This window comes from Lathamus discolor, chromosome Z (genome assembly GCF_037157495.1).
Source record: "Lathamus discolor isolate bLatDis1 chromosome Z, bLatDis1.hap1, whole genome shotgun sequence".
NCBI classification, from domain to species: domain Eukaryota; kingdom Metazoa; phylum Chordata; class Aves; order Psittaciformes; family Psittacidae; genus Lathamus; species Lathamus discolor.
This window is the reverse complement of record NC_088909.1, coordinates 102,498,635-102,519,754: the sequence shown is the minus strand read 5'-3', so window position 1 is coordinate 102,519,754 and position 21,120 is coordinate 102,498,635. Positions and strand designations below refer to the sequence as shown.

General features: G+C 47.0%; 1 protein-coding gene across 1 annotated transcript; it reads right to left on the bottom strand.

Moving 5' to 3' along the window:
- Positions 1 to 12,960: 12,960 nt before the first annotated feature.
- On the bottom strand, positions 12,961 to 17,713 carry LOC136005070 (phospholipase A2 inhibitor gamma subunit B-like). Its single transcript, XM_065662193.1, has 5 exons — positions 17,514 to 17,713; positions 16,461 to 16,577; positions 15,142 to 15,291; positions 14,860 to 15,000; positions 12,961 to 13,333 (listed from the first exon to the last, which is right to left on the bottom strand). Exons 1-5 carry the CDS (start codon positions 17,560 to 17,562, stop codon positions 13,110 to 13,112), a joined length of 681 nt encoding a protein of 226 aa, XP_065518265.1. The 5' UTR covers positions 17,563 to 17,713; the 3' UTR covers positions 12,961 to 13,109.
- Positions 17,714 to 21,120: the final 3,407 nt, after the last annotated feature.

The following is a 21,120-nucleotide window of genomic DNA, read 5'->3' as shown; positions in this document are numbered from 1 at the left end:
AGGGAGGAAGAGAAGTAATGATGTTAATTGTGCAGAGAACAGGTCAGATCTCAGTGTGACTTGAAAACAACCTGGCTTCCATCCCTCCATTTATCACAGCATTTACAGTAATCCATATAGCAGTGAAGCATTTTAATAGCAGTTCAGAGGCAGTAAAAGCTTCAGAAAGGTGACATTCATGGCACTGCTGTACAGCCGCCTCTGGAAACTGGAGGGAGACATAGCACATGCACCCTTTAAAACCTGACTTGAAAAAGTACCCTTTGGAAACCAAATGTTGGTATGGATCCTGTGCTGGTTGAGGGTCTGAATGAGACTGGATAAATCACACTCATTTCAGATCCTTGGCTTCTACCAGAGCACAGTTTACCAATGGAAAAGCATGAGCAAAATGAAGGGGTGACCACGCTGTGCTTCCCACACACTCGCCTCTTCCAGTGCACCATGATGCCTCTCATGCTGGGCTCATCCCTTACTCCAAGCTCCAAGAGGTGGCAGCAGCACTCCTGCCTTCGGGAAACCACTCCTGTGAGGGACTGGCATCCTCTGCTGCCCTTGGAACAGGACTGACACCCTGGGGAAATGCTTGTACACACTGACCCTCTCAGGGATCCTCAGCATCTCCAAGCTGAACCACCAGTTGCAGTAGGCCTAGTAGTGTACACAAGCGCAGGAAAAGTGCATTTAGGAAAACAACAAATTGCATCTGGCTTATTTTTTCATGTTAGCAGAGAGGGAAAACTTCTTTCTGGGACTGAGAAGACCCTTGAGTCTCGGCTCATCATTCCCAAGGGGAAGCTTGCAAGCACTGATCATTATAAAAACCCTTGCAGAAATATCAGCTACATTGATTCTCCCCAGGCATCTCTGAGACTTAAGTGTCACAGACAAAGCCAGAAACGTGTGTCGGAGAAAGAAGAAGGAATCGAGTAAAGAATATAGTCCTTGTCCCAGAGACAGTACAACCTCAGCAGACCAAACAAGGGGTGGGGGGGAAAGATAATGAAGAGAACCAGGAATAGACAAAAACCCCTTGCATCCTGGTAAAGAAAATCCCACCAGTTCCTAGTACAACCCTGCAGTGGTGAGACTTTCACCTGAGAAAATTAGCAGTGATGTGCAAGTCATGAGTGACACAACTCCATTACGCTTCTGGGACTGGTGAGCAGGAGCAACTCTAACATGACCACTTCTGAACACAGATCTCATAGACTCACCAAACAGGGTCTTGTGGTCCCTATGCATAATGGCTTTTTGTGTTTGGGGCCTTCTTCTTGCAGCCAAAAGAAGGGTACAATAAGATTTGAAGGTCTGTATCTGTCAAAGTACTGATTTGGCCCAATAAATACAATTCTTGAAATTGTTAGTGAAAGAAACAGGTTTTAGCATCTTGGGGTTTCTCAAGGCTTATCTTGACCTGAGCTGGTGGTAGTTTACTGTAACAATTGTTTATGGTCAAGTAACTTCTGCATAATCTGCTCTAGCTTTATCTCTACGATGCCATGTATGGTAAAATGACAGTAATCACTGCATAATAAGGAATTGCCCTTTCTGTGAATTGAGGCTGGGGAAAGCTGTTGTGGAACTTCCAAACTTTTCCTGGAAACCATCGGGAAGGAAAGAGAATGTGGTGAGAAAAAAACACAGAAACAGCCACAAACAGGCTTCAGGCCAGAGGAGGAAGTGGCAGCCACCACAAACATTGTGCTTCTCCTGGTGGACAACACAGGACACTGATGGCTCGCACAGACAGCCCACCACCTCTCTGCTTGGAAAGACCAGTGCCACCAACTACAAGACTGAGAGAGACATCAGGAGGTGAGGACAGCATGGGAGAGGAGGATTAGATATCAGTAAGTTTTGTAAGGTTTTTACGAGTATTATTATTAAGGAGGCTTTTATGTATTAATCTGGATAAGTGTTAGTATTATTGCAACTAATTGTTGCAACTAGTAATAACTTCATTATGTCTTGATTAGGTTAAGATTTTAATTAAGTTTTAGTTCTGTGTGAATATAATGTTCTCATCTTTGCCTATAACAGTATTTCAAGTGTAGCATGAGAGAAGCTGTCAGAAATCCAAGATTCATTTTCAGGCACTCTCATAGCTGAGAAAACCTCTCCAGACAGTGACTTCAAAGACCTGAGTGAGCCCTACACAAGAACTGGCTGGGTGGCTGCAAGTAAAGAGTTGTGGTCAATGGCTCGATGCCCAGCTGGAGACCAGTAATGAGTGGTGTCCCTCAGGGATTGGTGTTGGGACCGGTCTTGTTTAACATCTTCATCGCTGACATGGACAGTGGGATTGAGTGCGCCCCCAGCAAGTTTGCCGATGACACCAAGCTGTGTGGTCCGGTTGATACACTGGAGGGAAGGGATGCCATCCAGAGGGACCCTGAAACGCTTGTGAGGTGGGCTGATGCCAGCCTTATGAAGTTCAACCACGACAAGTGCAAGGTCCTACACCTGGGTCAGAGCAATCCCAGGCACAGCTACAGGTTGGGCAGAGAAGAGATTCAGAGCAGCCCTGCAGAGAAGGACTTGGGGGTGTTGGTCGATGAGAAAATGAACATGAGCCGGCTTCGGTGTGCACTCGCAGCCCAGAAAGCCAACCGTGTCCTGGGTTGCATCAAAAGGAGCGTGACCAGCAGGTCGAAGGAGGTGATCCTGCCCCTCTACTCTGCTCTTGTGAGACCTCACCTGGAGCATTGTGTGCAGTTCTGGTGTCCTCAACATAAAAAGGACATGGAACTGTTGGAACAAGTCCAGAGGAGGCCACGAGGATGATCAGGGGGCTGGAGCACCTCCCGTATGAAGACAGGCTGAGAAAGTTGGGGCTGTTCAGCCTGGAGAAGAGAAGGCTGCGTGGGGACCACATAGCAGCCTTCCAGTACCTGAAGGGGGCCTATAGGGATGCTGGGGAGGGACCCTTTGTCAGGGACTGTAGTGACAGGACAAGGGGTAACGGGTTAAAACTTAAACAGGGGAAGTTTAGTTTGGATATAAGGAAGAAATTCTTTACTGTACGGGTGGTGAGGCACTGGAATGGGTTGCCCAGGGAAGTTGTGAATGCTCCATCCCTGTTGGTGTTCAAGGACGAGTTAGACAGAGCCTTGGATGATGTGGTTTAGTGTGAGGTGTCCCTGCCCGCAGCAGTGGGGGTTGGAACTAGATGATCTTAAGGTCCTTTCCAACCCTAACTATTCTATGATTCTATGATCCTGCCTGGTTTACCTGTTTGAGGATGCATAGAACAACTGTTACCCCCGCAACAGCTACCAGCCCCCAGATACCTGTTGGCAATCAGGAGCCAAACTTTCAGTGGACAACCTATATGGAGATGCAGAGCGGCAGCTATTCAAGATGCTCCTGCTGGACCTTTTCCAGGCACCACCCTAATCAAATGTGTCACCTGTGCCTAGCTTGTGCCCAAACACACACACCTACCCCCATCACTTCTCTGGCTGTCAGTTTAGACCTAGGTAGGATGCCCTCAATAGGAAATAAGTGTAATCTCCCAAGGGTGTGCAAGTGATTATTTCCTTCCCAAATAAAGGAAAATCATTTCCCAGTTTCCCAAGCATGAAGAGCTGGAGCACATTTCCCAAACTGATTGATTGCCATTCAGTTTGGCAAGCAGTTATTCAAAGTAGCTCAGCATCCAATGCCCAGGAGGGTCACAATGTTATCCTTTCAAAACATTTCCACTGTCCTCTTGCTAAGCCTCTGGTTTTCCGCCCATCTCCTGCTTTGCTGTGGATAAGCAGTGATTACAATGGGAGCCAGAAACAACAGAAAAAGGAAGCGGGGATCAACTCCAGTAACGGAGGGGACATTTATAGCACTTCTGTAGAAGCCAGCTTCCTCCTCTGCCTCCACTCCTCATATATGTATTAATTACAGCTCATGTCAAGCAGCAGCTTCTCCACTTTCACGGCTTTTCTCTGCAGCCTATGACTGCTCCTGGCATCATGCTGCACGCATCGAATGCGGTGTCCAAGAATTCAGAGCTGATGGAGCTGCTAAAAACGTGAGAATCATGTCTGGAAGTGGAGAAAAGAAGGAAAATACTCCTGGCCTTCTGGGGAAAAGACACTATTAAAAATAAGTTGTTCTGTAACTGATGGAGTTAATAATATGTTTTCTTACAGTTCCCTTTCCAACCTCCTCCACCATGATACTCTCAGCTACTAGTACAGCTGGAGATCTGGGTCCTGTGCTATGGTTGGCTGGCTTGGAGCTAAGTTTGCATTGCTTTGTTAGCCAGGGTATAAGTGGTCCTTGGCCAACAGGCAGCAGCTCCACAGGGTATATACATCATATATAGTGCTGAACTCTGCCTTTGGCTTGTGGGGAGGGAGCAGCGAGCAGCATTAACATGGATCTTCCTGCTCTATCCAGCTGCCAGTTTTCGCTAAACTGTGAGCAAATCCAAACCTTGAGTTGTCTTATCAGATGAAAGATATGGTTTCAAAAGCGTTTTGGTGACATAGGGGGGAAATGGGAGACAGCTAGAGGAGAAAGAGTAAATGCAAAGCTTTGTTTCCCTGGGTAATTAGGTTTTGAAATACTGGCAAATAGCACTACAATGTATTTCACACACTAATTTAGCACAGTGTAGTGAGCAGATTCAATAGGAATCCATTCAGAATACAGCAGACGTGCGAGGTCATGCTTTCTGAAACCTGTGACAAATCTGTTGGGCACATTAAAGTCCCTTTCAAGCCAGCTTTAACCAAGTGTGAGTAATTACCAGCAAGACCAAAGAGGGAGAGGGAGAAAAAGAAGCACAATAATAAAATCTAGGCTGAAAAACTGCTAAATAGTGTGTGCTCCTAAGCAGGAAAGGACGAGGCTGAGAGAAATGGCAATCACCTTGCTCATGAGTAACTGAGTTGGCGCTGGGCTGGGGTATTTATCTCCATGGGGGTCCAAGAGAGGTGGAGGTGCTGTGTGACCCTGTTTGGGAGCCCACTTGATTCCCTAGAAGCTCTGTTTTCCATGGCTGGCGGCTCTCTGGAGAAGCTCCAGAGAAAACCAGTGAATCCAGAGGAGCTGCAGCTTGCAGCACTGCAAAAGGCTGTGGTTTCTGATGATGAGTGAGGTTCCCCCATCTCTGCTTTTATGGGTGACTATGTGTTTTCCTGAAGGTGTTCAACACTTGGCATTTGAAAAGCAACTCTGAATTGCTGGAAGAGGAGATAGCCAAATTGATGTCAGAAAGCTACTCCTTCTGCATCTTCTGCAGTTACCATTACAGTTGTTCACTGTGCTAATCCAGGGCACAATAAGAAAAAGCAGAAGAAGAGGGAAGGGACCTTTAGCACCCTTAGCATGTGGCACCAAGATCTGCCAACTGCTTAGTCCACATCAGAAAATATTGTAGATGTCAGGCTGTTGTTTGTTTGTTGTTTGTTTTTTTTTTTTTTTGTTTGAAATTTTGACTTTTTCCAGATTTATGTCATGCTTTTGCCCCTGGCAGCAAAATTTATTTCCGTTATTTTACTCATTTTCACTTCTGTAAATAAGGCCTAGCTACATAATAGCTAGGAGGAGAATACTCCAGTTCAGGGTATCAAAGCTCAGTTTTTTTCTTTGAGATTCCCTGTGGTCCTCATGTCTCAGTGAAGAACTCCAGCTATTTTTGAAACCCAAAAGCCAAAGCACAAAGGGGTAAAGGTGGATCTGGTGCTGACCTGTGTCCTCCCAGAGAATTCTCCTTGAGAAAGCTGTACTCCTGGTTGCAGTCAGCTAAAAAACACGTAGGTAGGGAGGTGCTGATACAAAACAGGACAAGAAACGGAGGGATGAACCCTCCCATAGAGTTGCCAACAATAACAAAAGAATTGCATCTTCTCAGAGAGAAAAGAAAATAATCTACTTTTCTCTTCCCTGTTTTTCTTAGTGTCCTGCCCCTTATTTCCCCATCTTGAGCTGCCAGTCAGCTCCCATTTCATAGAATCATAGAAGAGTTGGGGTTGGTTTCAATTAGAAACCGTATGCCAGCTTAACTGCATGGGTTTTAAACCATCCTTCCTTGCTCTAGCTCTTTCCCATGGGTTGTGGTGAGGCATCAGAGAGCTGACAAGCTGAGCTGATGTGGGTTTGCTGGTTCTGCAGCAGTGCCTCTCAACCTCAGTAGGTTTGCTCCAGAGCTGGGAGAGAAGCAGCAGGATCTGTAGATGTTAGGGAAGGAAGAGCCTGTGCTAGAAATAGCCACAGTGTTCCAGCAGGCCCTGCAGACCACCAGGCACACACCATCTTCTTGTAAACTGCAGACAATGGAGCTCTGAGCAGTTCCTCATGTGGCCCAGATGGGCTGTGGAGAGAGGAACTGCCACAACCAGTGTGTCAGCATGGGTGGAGGCCCGGGAGAGGATGGGTATGTACCAGGAATGTGCCCCACAGAGCCCAGTAACTTCTGATCCCCTGTCAGTCCTTCCCCTTTTCTGCTAGGGACTACTCTGAACAGCAAGGGAGTCTCTGTAGGGACAGTGTGGGTCACCATACTTGTAGCTTCCCCAGCCATGAAACACCAGAATAATTCTTCATGAAAAATGAGTGAGAAAGACATACAAAGATGCACAATTTGTGTCTGGTCCAGGCTGGTTGGGTTCTCTGCAGCGACTGAACTTCAGCTATCTAGATGCAAGCCAGGAGCTTCCACAGCTATCTGTTACAGCTTACCTTTTAACCTTTCCCCCCAGCCAGTGTAAACAGAGCCCACAGGCAGGAGTTTCTACACAAAACTAGAGGGAAGAGAAGCTGGAAATCAGGAAAGACATTGGTTAATCACCAGATCTACAGCACATGGCTTTTGTATTTCCTGCTGGTCATTAATGTCATGAGCACTATGTGCATTCAGCCTGGGACCATTCATGGCATGTGGTACATGTTAGTAGTTTTGGCAGCTTATAGCTACCCTGGTGTGCAATTTCCAATATGGTCAGTTCCCACAGTCTAATGAATCTTATAACACTGTAATGAATTTATTACAGCGTCCCTCTTGCCATCATGCGAACACTGAGGACCTCAGCTCCCACTTCAGGGGAAGAAGAGTTTCCCACTCTTGTGTCTGCAGATTTCTTGAATGAACCATAAAGATCTGAGACCACAAGGCAGATAAATCAAACCACAGAGACAGTCTTAGACCAAGGAGACCAACTGAGTCACAGTTCTCAGAGACTTCTGGCCAGCAGCACTGTGCATCCACCACTGTCAGTGCGTGTGAGTACCCAGCCAGGGACCCAGCAACACAGTAAAGAAAAAGGAAGGGGTAAATCAATCTATTAAAATATCTTTAATCCATCATTTTACAGACACATTGTAAGGGAACTTAAGCACATATTAGAAGCCTGACTTCCTAAGCATAACCTGAGCCTCACACTGGTACTATAGATCAGCATCCTGCAACACTACCTGCTAAAGCTCCCACCTCTCCAGAGGGGAATCAGTGCCTACAGCTTGAGCAAGCTCCCCCACTGAATCGAAGCTTCCAGACAGACATTTTGCTTAGGCTGGGAGAAGATACTTCCAAAATTTGGATCCAACAAACCCTACAAGATGGGTCCTCATCTGGGGGCCATAACAGGCTGTGTGGTGTCCTAGACCTGTAAACTCGCTGCTCCTTTCAACCTGCGTAGGGCCCAATACCTACAACCAGCTAATCCTTTGGAAATCAGTTACCAGTTGTTTTCATGTATTCTCTGGCTATACTTGCACTGCTTTGATAGGCAGGATATAAGTGATCTTCTGCCAGCAGGCAGCAGCACCACAGGGTATACATCATATATTGTGCTCAGCTCTGCCTTAGGCTTGTGGGGAGGGAATAGGGAGCAGCAATAACACAGTCCACACCATCCGAGGAGGTCTCCAGCAGAAACCTACTTGCAAAACGTGTGCCATGATCTGACATTTCCTACTTGATTCTTCTGGAGCAGAAAAATCTGAATTTGTCACTGCAACAGCACTGGGCAGGAGGCCCAAGCACTTGCTCCCTGGAGGTGGAATCACACATGAGGTGTGACTGTGGAAGGAAGGCAGTGAACCATGGAAGGAGACTTTCCCTCGCTGTGACCTGCAATATCCTATACACAGAAAAACTCTGTCTAGAGTGGCAGCAACCAATTATCAACCAGTCCCAGCACTGACTTGCACATCAGCTCTGGTCTTAGTAACTGGTAAATCTTAAAGGTATGGTTTGATTGGAGTGACTTGTTAGGTGATTCCAAAATAGGTGGAGGGGTGACTTTTATTTTCATTCATTCCTCTGCATGACAGCTCTGATGAGTCAAAAAAAGATGGTCTATCACAGTCTGGATATGTATGAGGGGGAGAAATGTTTGTTCCAGGTGGCAATAGAAATGGGACACAAATGCACAATATGCAGTCCAGGGAAGGGGAAATACGCGTGCAGGTTTGGGAAAAGCAGGCTTTGATCCGGCAGAGATATCCAAGGAGTTAAAGATGAGACCATGCAGCTTTTGACAGAAGGTTAGCTTAATCCTTACCTTAGTGCAGTGGTGCATTTGCTGACTGTGCTCCATGTCTTTTCCTTCTCCAAAGGGAAAGACAGGACCCTGGGATGGGATCCTCATGGGATCCTGCCTGAGATTGTGTGCCAAGAGTGGAATGGCCTCTGTCAGTGGTGGGCCTACCCAGTACAAATAGGAACCTGCAGAGTAATTAGAACAGAGAACCAGCTCTCCAGGGACTATATTGACTCAGTCACCCCAGGAGTTTGACAACATGCTTGGACGGAGACACCTACCCACTGCAGAATTCCACATTTAGGCAGATGGCCTCTGTCCTGCTGTCCTTTCCTGAAAGAAGTGGGAAAACTTAGTCTCTGCTATGAAGCAGGACATACGTTCTTCCTGTCTGCAAGAAGGATTGCTTCTTGCAATCCTTCTGTTGTCTTCATTTTGCCTTTGAAGAAGTGTAATCCCCAAAATGCCTACTGGACCTGGGGGCCCAGGGTGCTGGACAAACTTTCTTATAAAAGCCCTGGTCTGTTATAGGGGGTTCGATAAAAGAAACACAGCAATAACTTTGCATTCCTTTGTAAATACAAGACCAGGCCATGCTCTGGCCAGATAAACTGTGTCCGAGTGTTCCAAAATCCTGGTGTGAAACTGGTGGGGGCTGGAATGCTTCCTGAGAAGTAGAAGGAAAACCATTCCTCACACCAGATACGCTGGGAAGCACAGGAGCCAAGGGGTCTTAATATCAGATAAGATTTGCCTTGCATGGTGTGTGGCTGCCCTTCTCCCCAGCTTCGCCTGCTCTGCTCCTCCCCAGTCCAACCGCAGGGCTGTGTCCACCAAATGACAGCTCAAATCCTCACTTTCCCTCCACCCTACAAAATCACCAGCCTGTTGGGCAAAATTCCTGCAGGTCCATCTCCCTGTCTGGGATCAACAACAGATTTTATGGCTGCCACCAGGCCTCCTGCATTTTGGGAATGAACCGAGACTTCAGAGGAGAGAGAAGGGATGGCAGGAAAGGGCTAATTTTTCCACTGTCTGGGGAGAGAAGACAGTGGTCTGAGTCCTCATTGCTATGCAGTGGGGAGATCAAAGCTGCTGTTGACACGGTGGGTATTGTGGGTGAGGAAGGCAGCACCCAGCCATCAAGGGCTGCGAGCATCCGCATCTCACATGCCTGGTAGCTGAAGTATCTGCAAGATCTAAGGGAGGATCTGGTATTTACGTGTCTGTGTGTGTGCGTCTGTGTGGGAGTAGTGTTTGTATATATTAAAAGGAGAAACTGCAGATGGAAACAACCTAGTTTGATGTCTAAGGCCTGGTTCACAGCTCATTAAAGTCAGCAGACTTCCCTCCACTTACTGTGATGAGTTTTGGCCACATGTCTCCTTGCTCCTCCCCAGCATGCCTGCAACCTAAGGGCTGCTCCTTGTGGCTTATCCTCATCTAAACCCTGCAAGCAGTGGGACATCCCATGTTGACCTCAGGGAATCGCTGGAGATGACCCTCCTCTGGTGTTCACACCCTGCAGATGCTTAGAAGCAAGCGTTGCTCATTCATCGCTCCTTGCTCAAGAAACCAAGATCCCATTGTTTGATTTCTGTTTCTAAATTGGCGCCACCAGGTTTTATTCTGTCTTCAGTGTTGTTTTTATCTCAACACACTCCAGCACCATCTCTCCTCCCCAGCAGCCAGACCTGAGATCAGAAGTGCTCACCAGCTCATCACCTTCCTCCATATCCCAGTCTGTCATGTTTCTATCAGCTCTGCCTGAGCTGCCTGTGACCTGTCTGCAGCTATCCACTTCTGAGAGGCCTTCATGCTAAAATAGACATCAAAAGCTGGTGACCGCTTTGCTGTCATGGCTGCAGTCTGTGCACAGTGGTAGTGTCACTTCTCCTTTGAATTTGTCAGTTTTCTGCTGCATTCTCATGAAAGAGTCCTTTAAGAGCTAATAATTTCCATGGAAGTGTGTTTATAGCCTGTAAACAAGCCACCTCTCTGTCTTCCCTTCAGTAAAATCACAGGTTTATGCTCTGAAGACTTTCACTGTAAGGCGTTTTACTTCACAATTTCCATTTTTAACAGCCTTTAAAGATACGGATGCTGGAACAGGACCAAGCAGCAGTGTACCAGTAATAAAGATGCAAGGCTGCTTCCACTCATCACTCCTCCATTTACACAAATGCAGATTGCAACAGCTTTGTTTGCCACGACATCGAGTTAGAGGTCAAAACTGAGTTCCTTGCTGCAAAACTCTGCCAGAAACATTGCTGTCTGCTGTCCTTGTCCTCCCCCAAACACCGCCCCAGCACTATGGCTCTCTGGACATGTCTCACCCAAGTCTTGACTAGGTTGAACAAACCCATTTAGCTTTTCTGTCCCGATAACATCACAGGTCAAAGTGGAACAAACAGAAAGTGAAGTGTTGAGCTATCGAAGCGGATCAAGATCTGCCATGGGGGTGCCACTGACAGTAATGTAATGTTCTGCATGAACGTGCAGGAGATGTGTTCAGGGATAATGTACTTGCAGAGATAGAGGATTTTTTTAATTCCAGGGTGTTATCAGATCTGGAAATATGCTGAACGAGTGGGTCACTGCAGTATCAGTCCATTGCTACACCATGAAGGGGGAGCTGTATTCCCTCTCTAACTGTAATTGCACAGCCTCTGCAAATAATTAACTGAGCTTAACAAGAGTCTTTTCCCTGTATTAAATCTGTATTATCAGTTCACTCCCCACCCTGAAAATTAACCTTCTTTCTCAGACGCACACCCCTCTATTATAACAGACAATGGGAAATCCTTGGGAATAAGAGGAAAAAAAAGTTCCAGTCTGTTTGGGAAGGAGAGAATGTCTGGGGGAGACAGAAATTACAAGAATATTCAGTCTCTATGCTACAAGTTAAAATCTGATCGCATATATATTCACACATACGTGTGTAGGTGTAGTCATCTCACCACTGATGATGGTTTTATGGTCTGCTTTAAGCAGACAAGGCTTTCCGTAGTGCTTTCTGCCACAACATTGAACCAGGAGGTAAAATTGTGTTGCTTGATCACTGTACCTCCATGTTCAAAGCACTTCATATTTGCACTGTGGTCCAGGGCTATGAAGGACAGACACTATCACGTAATTTACTTTATAATCCTTTAGTCTGCTCCAAAGATGGGCCACTCATTTGAGGATAGATGTATAGTGAAACACTGAAGTTAGCTAACACCTCTCCCACAGCATACACCGCAGCATCTCCCAGAGCTCCCACTGCTTCATTGTTTTGCCCACAGCCCATACTACATCCAAGGTACAGAGATGTGGTGATTTTCTTCAGTACCTTTGTGTGGGACTAACCTAAGGAGACCCATTCAGGTGAGTGACGGCTGAAGCATAATAGCCAGGTGGTGGTGAATGTAGAAGAGGGAGGCTATGCCAGCCATAGGTGTAGTTTGGCCTACAGAAAGGAAATAGGCATTGGTGTAAAGCTTCCTGTTACTTGGACTTCCCAACAGCGTGTGACCATAGAAAACTGCTTGTTGTATGAAATTAAGCCTTCCTAAGGTAAGCATTTATTCCAGGTAATCACGAAAGCTATAGATAGGACGGGAGAGTGTCTGGTAAGGCAAGAACAGTCACAAGAACAAAGGCTGCTGCCAGGAGCAGTCATAGAATCATAGAATCACAGAATAGTTGGGATTGGAAAGGACCTCAAGATCATCCAGTTCCAACTCCCCTGCCATGGGCAGGGACACCTCACACTAAACCATATCATTCAAGGCTCTGTCTAACTCATCCTTGAACACCACCAGGGATGGAGCATTCACGACTTCCCTGGGCAACCGAATCCAGTGCCTCACCACCCTAACAGTAAAGAACTTCCTCCTTATATCCAATCTAAACTTCCCCTGTTTCAGTTTTAACCCATTACCCCTTGTCCTGTCACTACAGTCCCTAATGAAGAGTCCCTCCCCAGCACCCCTATAGGCCCCTTCAGGTACTGGAAGGCTGCTATGAGGTCTCCACCCAGCCTTCTCTTCTCCAGGCTGAACAGCCCCAACTTCCTCAGCATGTCTGCTTGTAGCAAAGGGTCACTGACTCTTCTCTGAAATAGAGACTACGTAAGGGCTGCTCAGAGGCCACAAACATCCCTCTGACCTGAGAGACTCCTCCTAGCATGGACAAATGGGATACAAGGAAGGAAAAAACGGGCAAGCTTTCTCTCTAACCAGAATGAATCTCTCAGGAAGAAACCTCCAACCCTTTTCAGAGCCTGGAAAAGTGGCTTTGAAACTTATCGTTTACCATGAGATAGAAGATGCAGACTCTAAGGCTGCCTTGAGAGCTTCCATTGCCTGTGCAGTGTATGGGCAACCCATATAGTGTGTGGACAAAGCGCTCAGAGAATGTAGCATGAAGCCAGCCACAACTGAACCTGTGAAGATTTCATTCAGACTAAATCAATGAGGAAACAAAAGAAATGTAAGCACTGTCTTTATTCTGTGAAATTATAGGAGAGCTGATCTGAAAATGAACACCCCACACAGGTGAAGCCACAAACAGGACTCTGTGCACACTGCTGCTGGAGTCTCTCATGGTCTTTGCTTAACCCAGTACCGGTGAGAGTCAGAAAAGTACCGTCTCCAAGATGAACCCTGACAGGACAGGAAGGAAGAGGGAGCCCGGAGGGGCAACCCCAGAACTCACTCTGGCCAAAACAGCAGCTTGTTTGCATTGGAACCGCCTTAACTTTATGTCCATCATCCCCAGATTGTTTTTTCCATCTCCTACAATACTGCATTCAGAAATGGTGGTGCAGCCCTTCATGGCAGCTTTCAGAGACAGGCCACCTGCACATGAGAAGTACATACCATGCATTAGGGAGCCAGTTTCCGTAGTCATTCCATCCCTGACCAATGAGGTCCCCATTTCCACTCCAAGAACTGCCCATTCTTTATGCCCAGTTGGCTCCAAACCCACCAACCCATTCTTGTCTGTGCCAAACCAATGGAGAAACGCCTCTCACATGTCTTCTGAGGGAGTGACTGGAGCCTCAGCTTATCCTTTACCAACACTGAAGCATCTGCCTGAAAGAAAGACCTGAGAAGGTGCTGGGTGCTTAACTCCCTGTTCAGATATCCTTGCTTCCATTGCTAGCTTTTGCTCACATTGATCATGTTTCCCTGCTGCACAGGATATGGAAGTCTGGAATATTCCGATGGACATTTTTATCTCAAATACCAGTAATGCATAAGGGTGCTTCATTAGATCCTCACCTTCCTTTGTTTCCCTATGCTGCTGCTTCCTCTGCACAGCTAATCACACTGCACACATCTCCTCTATTCACAGCGGCCAATCAATCAAGTCAAGACAAGTTAGGAGCGTGTTTTATTTCAGTGGTACACTGATTTAATTGCACCACTCTATTTCCATGCTGTGACTAAGAAAATTATTGTTTTCCTTCATGTTGTCTCTGTGAAACACCTTCTAATTCAGGGTTTGGACAACACATCAATAAAGTGTATAGCAAAGACCTTCAGGCATCATATCATCACCTAGCAATATTGTCAACCATGCACAAGATCATTTTTTCCAGTCTATTCCTACAGCAGCTGCCACTGTTCTTCATTTCCACGTTATTTTTCCTGCCTGCTGGAGCATGGTGGGACTGACATGAAATCTTTTATCTGCAGCAGGGGGAGTAACCGTGGAACTTGCTGTCTACTTTCCTCTCTCTAATTACAGCTCCTGAGGTAGGAGAAGTATTTCTGAAGGAGAGCGCTATGTGCTGCTGCTGACCCCAGTTGTTCAAAGGCTGGAGTTCCCTTGCAGGATCTTCGGGTACCCCATGCAGCGTTCATGGGGAGGCACTTGTCCCTGGCTCTCTAAGGGCACAGGCACCACTATAACAGTGTCTTGTCCCCAGTGGCCAGTGTCACCTCATGAGAAAGCCGGTGGCTCTGTATTAGATTCACCTGAACCTCCACTAAGTAGGCAGCGGGCTGAGACACAGATTCATCCTCATGCATCTTAGCTAGGGCCAGCAGGTTTAGGGTGCTGGTCAGATTTATCACATACCAGTATATCAGATTGCTTCGGGAGTCCAGTGCTGCCCTTGACGTCAGTTATGCCATGCTATGAGGAATCCCAACAGTTATCCATGCATGATGGAGAAGGAGGAAGAGAAAAGCACCCCTGCCCTTTTATCAGCTTTAAGAATGTTCTGTGTCAGTTCTGTACCTCGTCCTATAGTTTTTCCTTCACTTTTTTTGCCCGTTTTTATTTCTCTGTGATGCTTCATCCCAGTAGGCTGGTTTCACCCGTTTAACCAAAAAGGTGAAATACTCCCCCCACCCCAAAAAAAAAAGGTAGTTACCAGAATTCATTAACCCAGCAAGGTCAACACACTGGGTTTCAGATCCAGTGCAGTTCACGATTTCATTACCACACTGAAAGGAGTCCACGCTGTAGCATGCAGGACACTGGTATCCATTGGGCACGTTGTCCTCTGGTGGCACTGGAAGGAAAGAGATGGACTGTAACTGGTTTTAGTGAGAGCAGGAGAGGAATAAAACCGGTGATGGCTTAGCTTGGAAGGCCTCACCTCAGGCCAGGACAGACAGAGAGGGAACAGGGTATAAGGAAAAAGATAGCTTACATGAGACAGAGATGGTTCGACAGTCATCGCCTGTGCAGCAAGCCAAGTGGCTCCTTGCTTTTACCTTCCCATAGTTCATGGTGATAGGGCCAAGGTGGCACATGCTGGATGGCAGGCAGGACTTGATGGACGATGGGATTGCCATCCCCCCTGTAACGAAGAGGCAGGCAGCAAGACATTAACCACAAGGTAACTCGCTTCCTCGCCCATTAGCTCCTGCAGCAGCAACTGCTAGGCAGCTGGCCTCGGGCCTGAGAGGTGTCTGTGGACAGCAGAGGTTCCCCAAAAAGCAGCACCGGTGGCTTTGGTGATCCCCTCAGAGGAACGAAGGTGCCATCACATCTGAGACACTAGTGAGGAATTTCTCCTTCTCCACATTGTGCTTAAAGTCAGGAGGAGAGCATGACCCCTCACAGGTGGTTTTGTCACAGATGTTCTCCTTAGCCAGGATATCCTAGCCACAGAGCTTACGGGGTGACACATATGCCTCTGAACCATGCTTCTTCATGGACAGGAGCACAAAGTCCATCATAGCCACAAGCATCCTGACCCAGGCAGATCTAGTCCTCCCGATCAACCAAACCCAAAAAGTGTAATGGACAGTAGAACAGTTACACTGAGTCTACTGAGGCCCCTCCAGCACTTCAAGGATGAAGAGTGGCTTTGCACAAGCAAAAGAAGGATATGCACTGGAGCTGCCAGCACCAAAGCTGGTAGGATATGAGCCAACTTCAGTCTAAAAGCCAACAGTCACATCACTGAGGATCAGCAATGACTAAAACTGTGCCACTAACATAACCAATTGTGCAGTTATCTCAGTGCTCAGCACTCATCTTTGGCTTATCAACCATGGGGACAAGGTGATAGCTCAGCCCTGGTGATGCCAGATAACTGCCTGGTGTCCCCTTCCCTGTTCAAGGAAGGGAGCCAGATGCAGTGCAATTTCTTCCTTCACCCATGGCCAGTGCACCCTCAATGCTAGATGCCAGCAGCCTCATGTCCCTCATGGTCCAGACTCCCAACCAAACCATTTACATTAGCCAGAACTAAAAGACCATGTTTCCTCTCAGTATGCTGCCTCGGTCCTCCCCTCCACAATTAAGAACCCAGTAGGAAACTGCTGCTTGAGATAGAGGAATAGAGAGCTTTTTCCATCCCAGACCATCACAATCCCTGGGTCCTCTCTCAGTGAAAAGGAAAACGAGCAGCTCACCCAAAGACTCACCATAAAGCCAGTTACAGAGGTGGGGAGAGACACTTTTCCCAACCCAACTCCAAAAGCTTCACTGGCGCACAGCCACAGTGGATGTCTCACCTACCTATTATGACCTCGTGCAGAATGATGCCGCAGGTATCATCACCACCATTGCAGGTTTTCATGGGGCCAAAGCAGCTTTTTCCTATGCTGTGACAAACCTCACACTGAAGGGAAGTCCCTGGGGAAAGAAAGAGGACACATTTCTGGTGGCAGTCATGAGGGATCTCGCTCCCCCTTTCATCAGAATGCTTTGCTTCAGCATTTAATCAGCACTTCTCATATTCCTCTTCCCTTATTTCCTCTGTTCAATTGCTCAACTCGTGGGTTCTCCTTTTATTATTTATATTATCACTTGTTCTAGCATGAACCCGAATTCGGGCAAGTGAAGAAGGTCATTTTGGGATATTTACATTAACCACCACTGCCAATCCAGCCTCAACTGTCTGCTGTACAATGATGTTTGCTTGGTTTTCCTGGGGTTGCTAAGGAGAGCATCCCCACCTGCTGTCATCGCAGGCATTCAGGTGTCCCTGGATTCCAGGGCCCCAAATCCTCTCTTTGCTGTGAGCAGGGACACCTGAAGCTCTGGGGATCAAGAGGCTGCCAGTGGGTACTCACTATATTTTCAAACTGGGGAATGACGTATCTTTTGTAAGCACTGGGGGAGACCAGTTTATCGTCTGCCACCTGGAGCATCTTAAGCAGACCAGAATATCAGGCAAAAACCACGTAGAAAGGAATAAAGTGTTTATCAAAGAAAATAACAGCATGTCGTCCCTGACTCAACGCTCAGTGGGATCCAAGGGCATGTGTCAGTTCCATAAACCCAGGTACCTTGCAGTGACTGTGATATCTACATGGGGTGGCAGGTATGACACAAGATCTCCAAGACATCAGTGCTCTTCTGGAGCAGAGCTGAAGGACATACAGTGTCTAAAATGTGACACAACCCCAGGCATGGATTAGCGAGCCCATGGCCACCTCTCTGCAGTGCAAATACCCCCAGATGAGGAGTTCACATGGTTCAAAGGGAAGAACAGATCCATGCACAGAGCGCCCATTCCCAGACCCCTTCCATGTCTCATAGCCCCACAGGTCTCAGTGGAAAACTCACCTGGGTCCAGGAAAGCCAGGAAGAAGCTGAAGACAACGGACGCTTTCATGCCGTTGGGGTGTAAGCACAGGCAGCTGCCAAGTCTTGCTGAGCACCGCACTGTGTGCCACTAAGGCTTTATAAACCAGAAAGAGAAAGGGCTTTGTTGGTGTTGCAGAAGTGGTATCGAGGAAATGCTCTGAAGAATATACACACTGCAGAAACACAACCAGTGTTCGGGTTTTTTTCATTTGAAGTGGAAGTTCTGCCTTTTCCTCCGCATCAGCGTTGCTGTTTGTCTTTCCCCAGTCTGGAGTATGCAGCCTGTGGGGAAAGGCTGGCTTGTCTGGGGTCTATCAGGTATGACTCTAGTGCACACTTTGTTTAAACATACAGCCTCTGCCATACATATGAATGATGGAGAAGAAACCATTTGAACAGCCCTGTTGTGCTCTCACTGTTAGGCCCAAAGAAGCAAAGTGCAATAAGAGTCAGCCAGGAATTTTCCTCATGGCTGAGTTTTTTCTGGCTGGTTTCCCATCTCCCTTCCCATCAGTCAGGAGCTCTCATGCCCCAAGTACAGCAGCAAAGCAGACAGTGGCAAAGCAGTGAGCTTCTTCTCCAAGCTGGCGTGCAGCTTCTGTTTGCAAAATGACTGCCAATGCACACCTCGGAGCAGGCTCAGTCAAGGGTTCCTGGGGTTGAATACGTCCGAGCTGCAAAGTGGGTCCTCCCTGGTGGAGTTTTTGATATAAACCACTTGGAAGTTGATAAGAAAGTTTCCTGTTATACCTCTGGGTTTTGCATCAAACCAGCCAGCAGGAAGAAAGTACCGATGTGGCTATGAGGCAGCCTGGTCATAGTCTAAGTTATGTTATAGCAGGTTTTCAATGCCCTGAGGTCTCATGATGAGCTAATGCCAAGCAGTAGTGACCAACTTGACGCTGGCCCAAAGGTTACCTGCTCCATGTGCAGGTTTTATCAGGATGTGCTGCCTCACTGAAACCGTTCCCTATACTGAAGGTGTCTTCTAAACTCCTCTTGTGTACCAAATCCGGCACAGCCAGTTAGTTTTTGATCCTCTAGGACTTTTTGTACTGACAGCAAGGAAGAACTGAAATCCCTTGTACCCTCTTTCAACTGCGGTATGAAGTCTTAAGGCAAGATACTACTTTTTGCTGTGTAGCACAGAAGGGTGCTTGGCTCATGTGGCCTCCAGATACAAGGGCAACACAAACAAGTCCTCCACAGCAGGGGCACGCACACCACAGAAGCAGAGTGGTAATGAATCACAAATACAAGGTTCAAGGATCTTCCGAGACTCATCTGGTCCATCCTGCTTCCCAGGACAAAGGCTGCCTGTGGGGATACATCATATAGTAGGGAAATCCAGTCTGGTGGGAAGGGAGACTCACCTTGAGCCTGGCAGGGCTAAGTGCTATGTAAAAAGCAGAGGTATTTTCTCTGCTGAGGATTCCTATTGATGTGCAAATGAGCTCATTGCTGTTTCTGGTTCTACCAAAGACTTCCTGCAAAGCTATAGAGGAAAATCACAGATCTCACTGTTTCCACTCCTTCGCTTTGATTTTCTGTTTCTCTCTCCCACCTTACTATCTGCTTCTCCCATTTCGGACTAGCTTCTTCAGAGGAAAAGTGATCTTGTGACGTTTACAAATAGATTGAGTAGTCTAAGCTGAGCCCACAGCACTATGAGAATGGAAATCAGTGCAGTCACACTGGATAAAAGCCTGAGTCCCCCAAAGTCCACAAAGCTGGTATCACAAGACGACAAGGGAGAATGATATCATCACCTTGAATTTCTTTTTCAACTCAGAAATGGTCTCATACCGCAGTCGATATGTTAGAGTGAAGTCAAACTTCAGCCAGTCTGAGATTAAAATTTGTCCCTTTTCTGTCTTCAACGTCAGACTGAACAAAATGCTATCAACAGGCAGGCTGGGGTAGTCAGATGGGGGCGATTGTGCCATTTAACTACATGTGGGTCTGCAGACATCTGTCAAATCACCAAAGACATCTGTCTTTGGTGATTTTATTTTCATGCCTTTTCATTTAAGATGATTATTGAAGTGCCTGGGGGATCTTCCCCGAATGACATGACTGCACTAGCCCCACTGAATTATATTCAACTCACCTGTTTCCCACCTCTCGTGGAGGGAGGGTGTGAAGCTGCAGCCTTTTCATGTGCAGTTTTAGAGATGAAATCAAGCACAACAAGGAGGAGCCACAATCTGCAGCAGTAAGAGACCTGGAAAATGAGAGTTAGAAGGCAGAGACAATAAAGGTGTCACCCAGTCATATCTGTGTCTGTAGAAACAAGAGCTGGATAAGAAAAACAATCTCAGAGGGCTTACACTGGGAATGGGGAGAATTTTCTAAGTGTCACTAGTGAAGCTGATTGCCTGGGAAGGTGTGGATCCTGCATCCTGGGTGGCTTGGAAAAACAGGCTAGACATAGGTATTAGGAAGTTATTTAAGCTGATAGGATCCTGCTCCAGGCCTCAGAGGTGGATTAGATGTTCTCTCTCAAGATCCTTTCTAAATTGGTTCTTATTCTCCAACTTCACGGTGCTCATGAAGCCCCTGTCTTCTGCAGCATGTCCATGTTTCCAGAAGCAGAGAAGGGTGACAAGGACTGTCACACACACAGGGAGGTGAGGCAGAGGCTGGGGAGGTCAGAAAAATCTGTGAGGTGAGAAGTTAGAAACCCAATCCTGAAAATAGCATTGGCTGGAAGATGAGAAGAAGGGGATATGTTGAAGAAAGGATGTCCAGCAAAAGAAAGATGCCCACCTAGGCTAGAGCTTGGATGAAAATCAGATACGAATTTGTCATGCAAGTTCATGGCAGAAAATGACAGTGGAAATCCATGATTTTAAAGAATCATAGAGTCATTTATGTTGGAAAAGATCATCAAGTCCTACCATTAACCAAGCACTGACAAGTCTACCACTAAACCGTGTCCCTAAGCACCACATACACACGTCTTTAAAACACCTCTAGGGATAGTGATTCCACCACTAATCTAGACAGCCTGTTCCAATGCTTGACAACACTTTCGGTGAAGAAACATTTCCTAATATCCAGTTTAAACCTCCCCTTGCATGCCTTGAGGCAATTTCCTCTCATCGTAAGAGCCCAAATATAAAGATACATCATCAAACCCGGATCCGAAAGCTCTGGAAAAAGGAAGGAAAGTGGCAAAGGTGCAACAAAGAAAGGAAAATACAGAAAGGGATGGGGGTGCATAGCTTTGCAGGACTACAAGAAATCTGAAGGGCTTACAGGATCTGTAGAGGGGCTTTTTACATGGCTGTGTAGTGACAGGACAAGGGGGAATGGCTTTGAACTGACACAGGAGAGATCGAGATGAGCTCTTAGGCAGAAGCTCTTCCCTGTGAGGGTGCTGAGGCGCTGGCACAGGGTGCCCAGAGAAGCTGTGGCTGCCCCATCCCTGGCAGTGTTCCAGGCCAGGTTTGATGTGGCTTGGAGAAACCTGGTCAAGTGAAAGGTGTCCCTGCCTGTGGCAGGGGGTTGGAACTGGATGAGCTTTAACGTCCCTTCCAATATAAACCATTCTGTGATTTTTATAAGGGGGAAAAGCCTTACA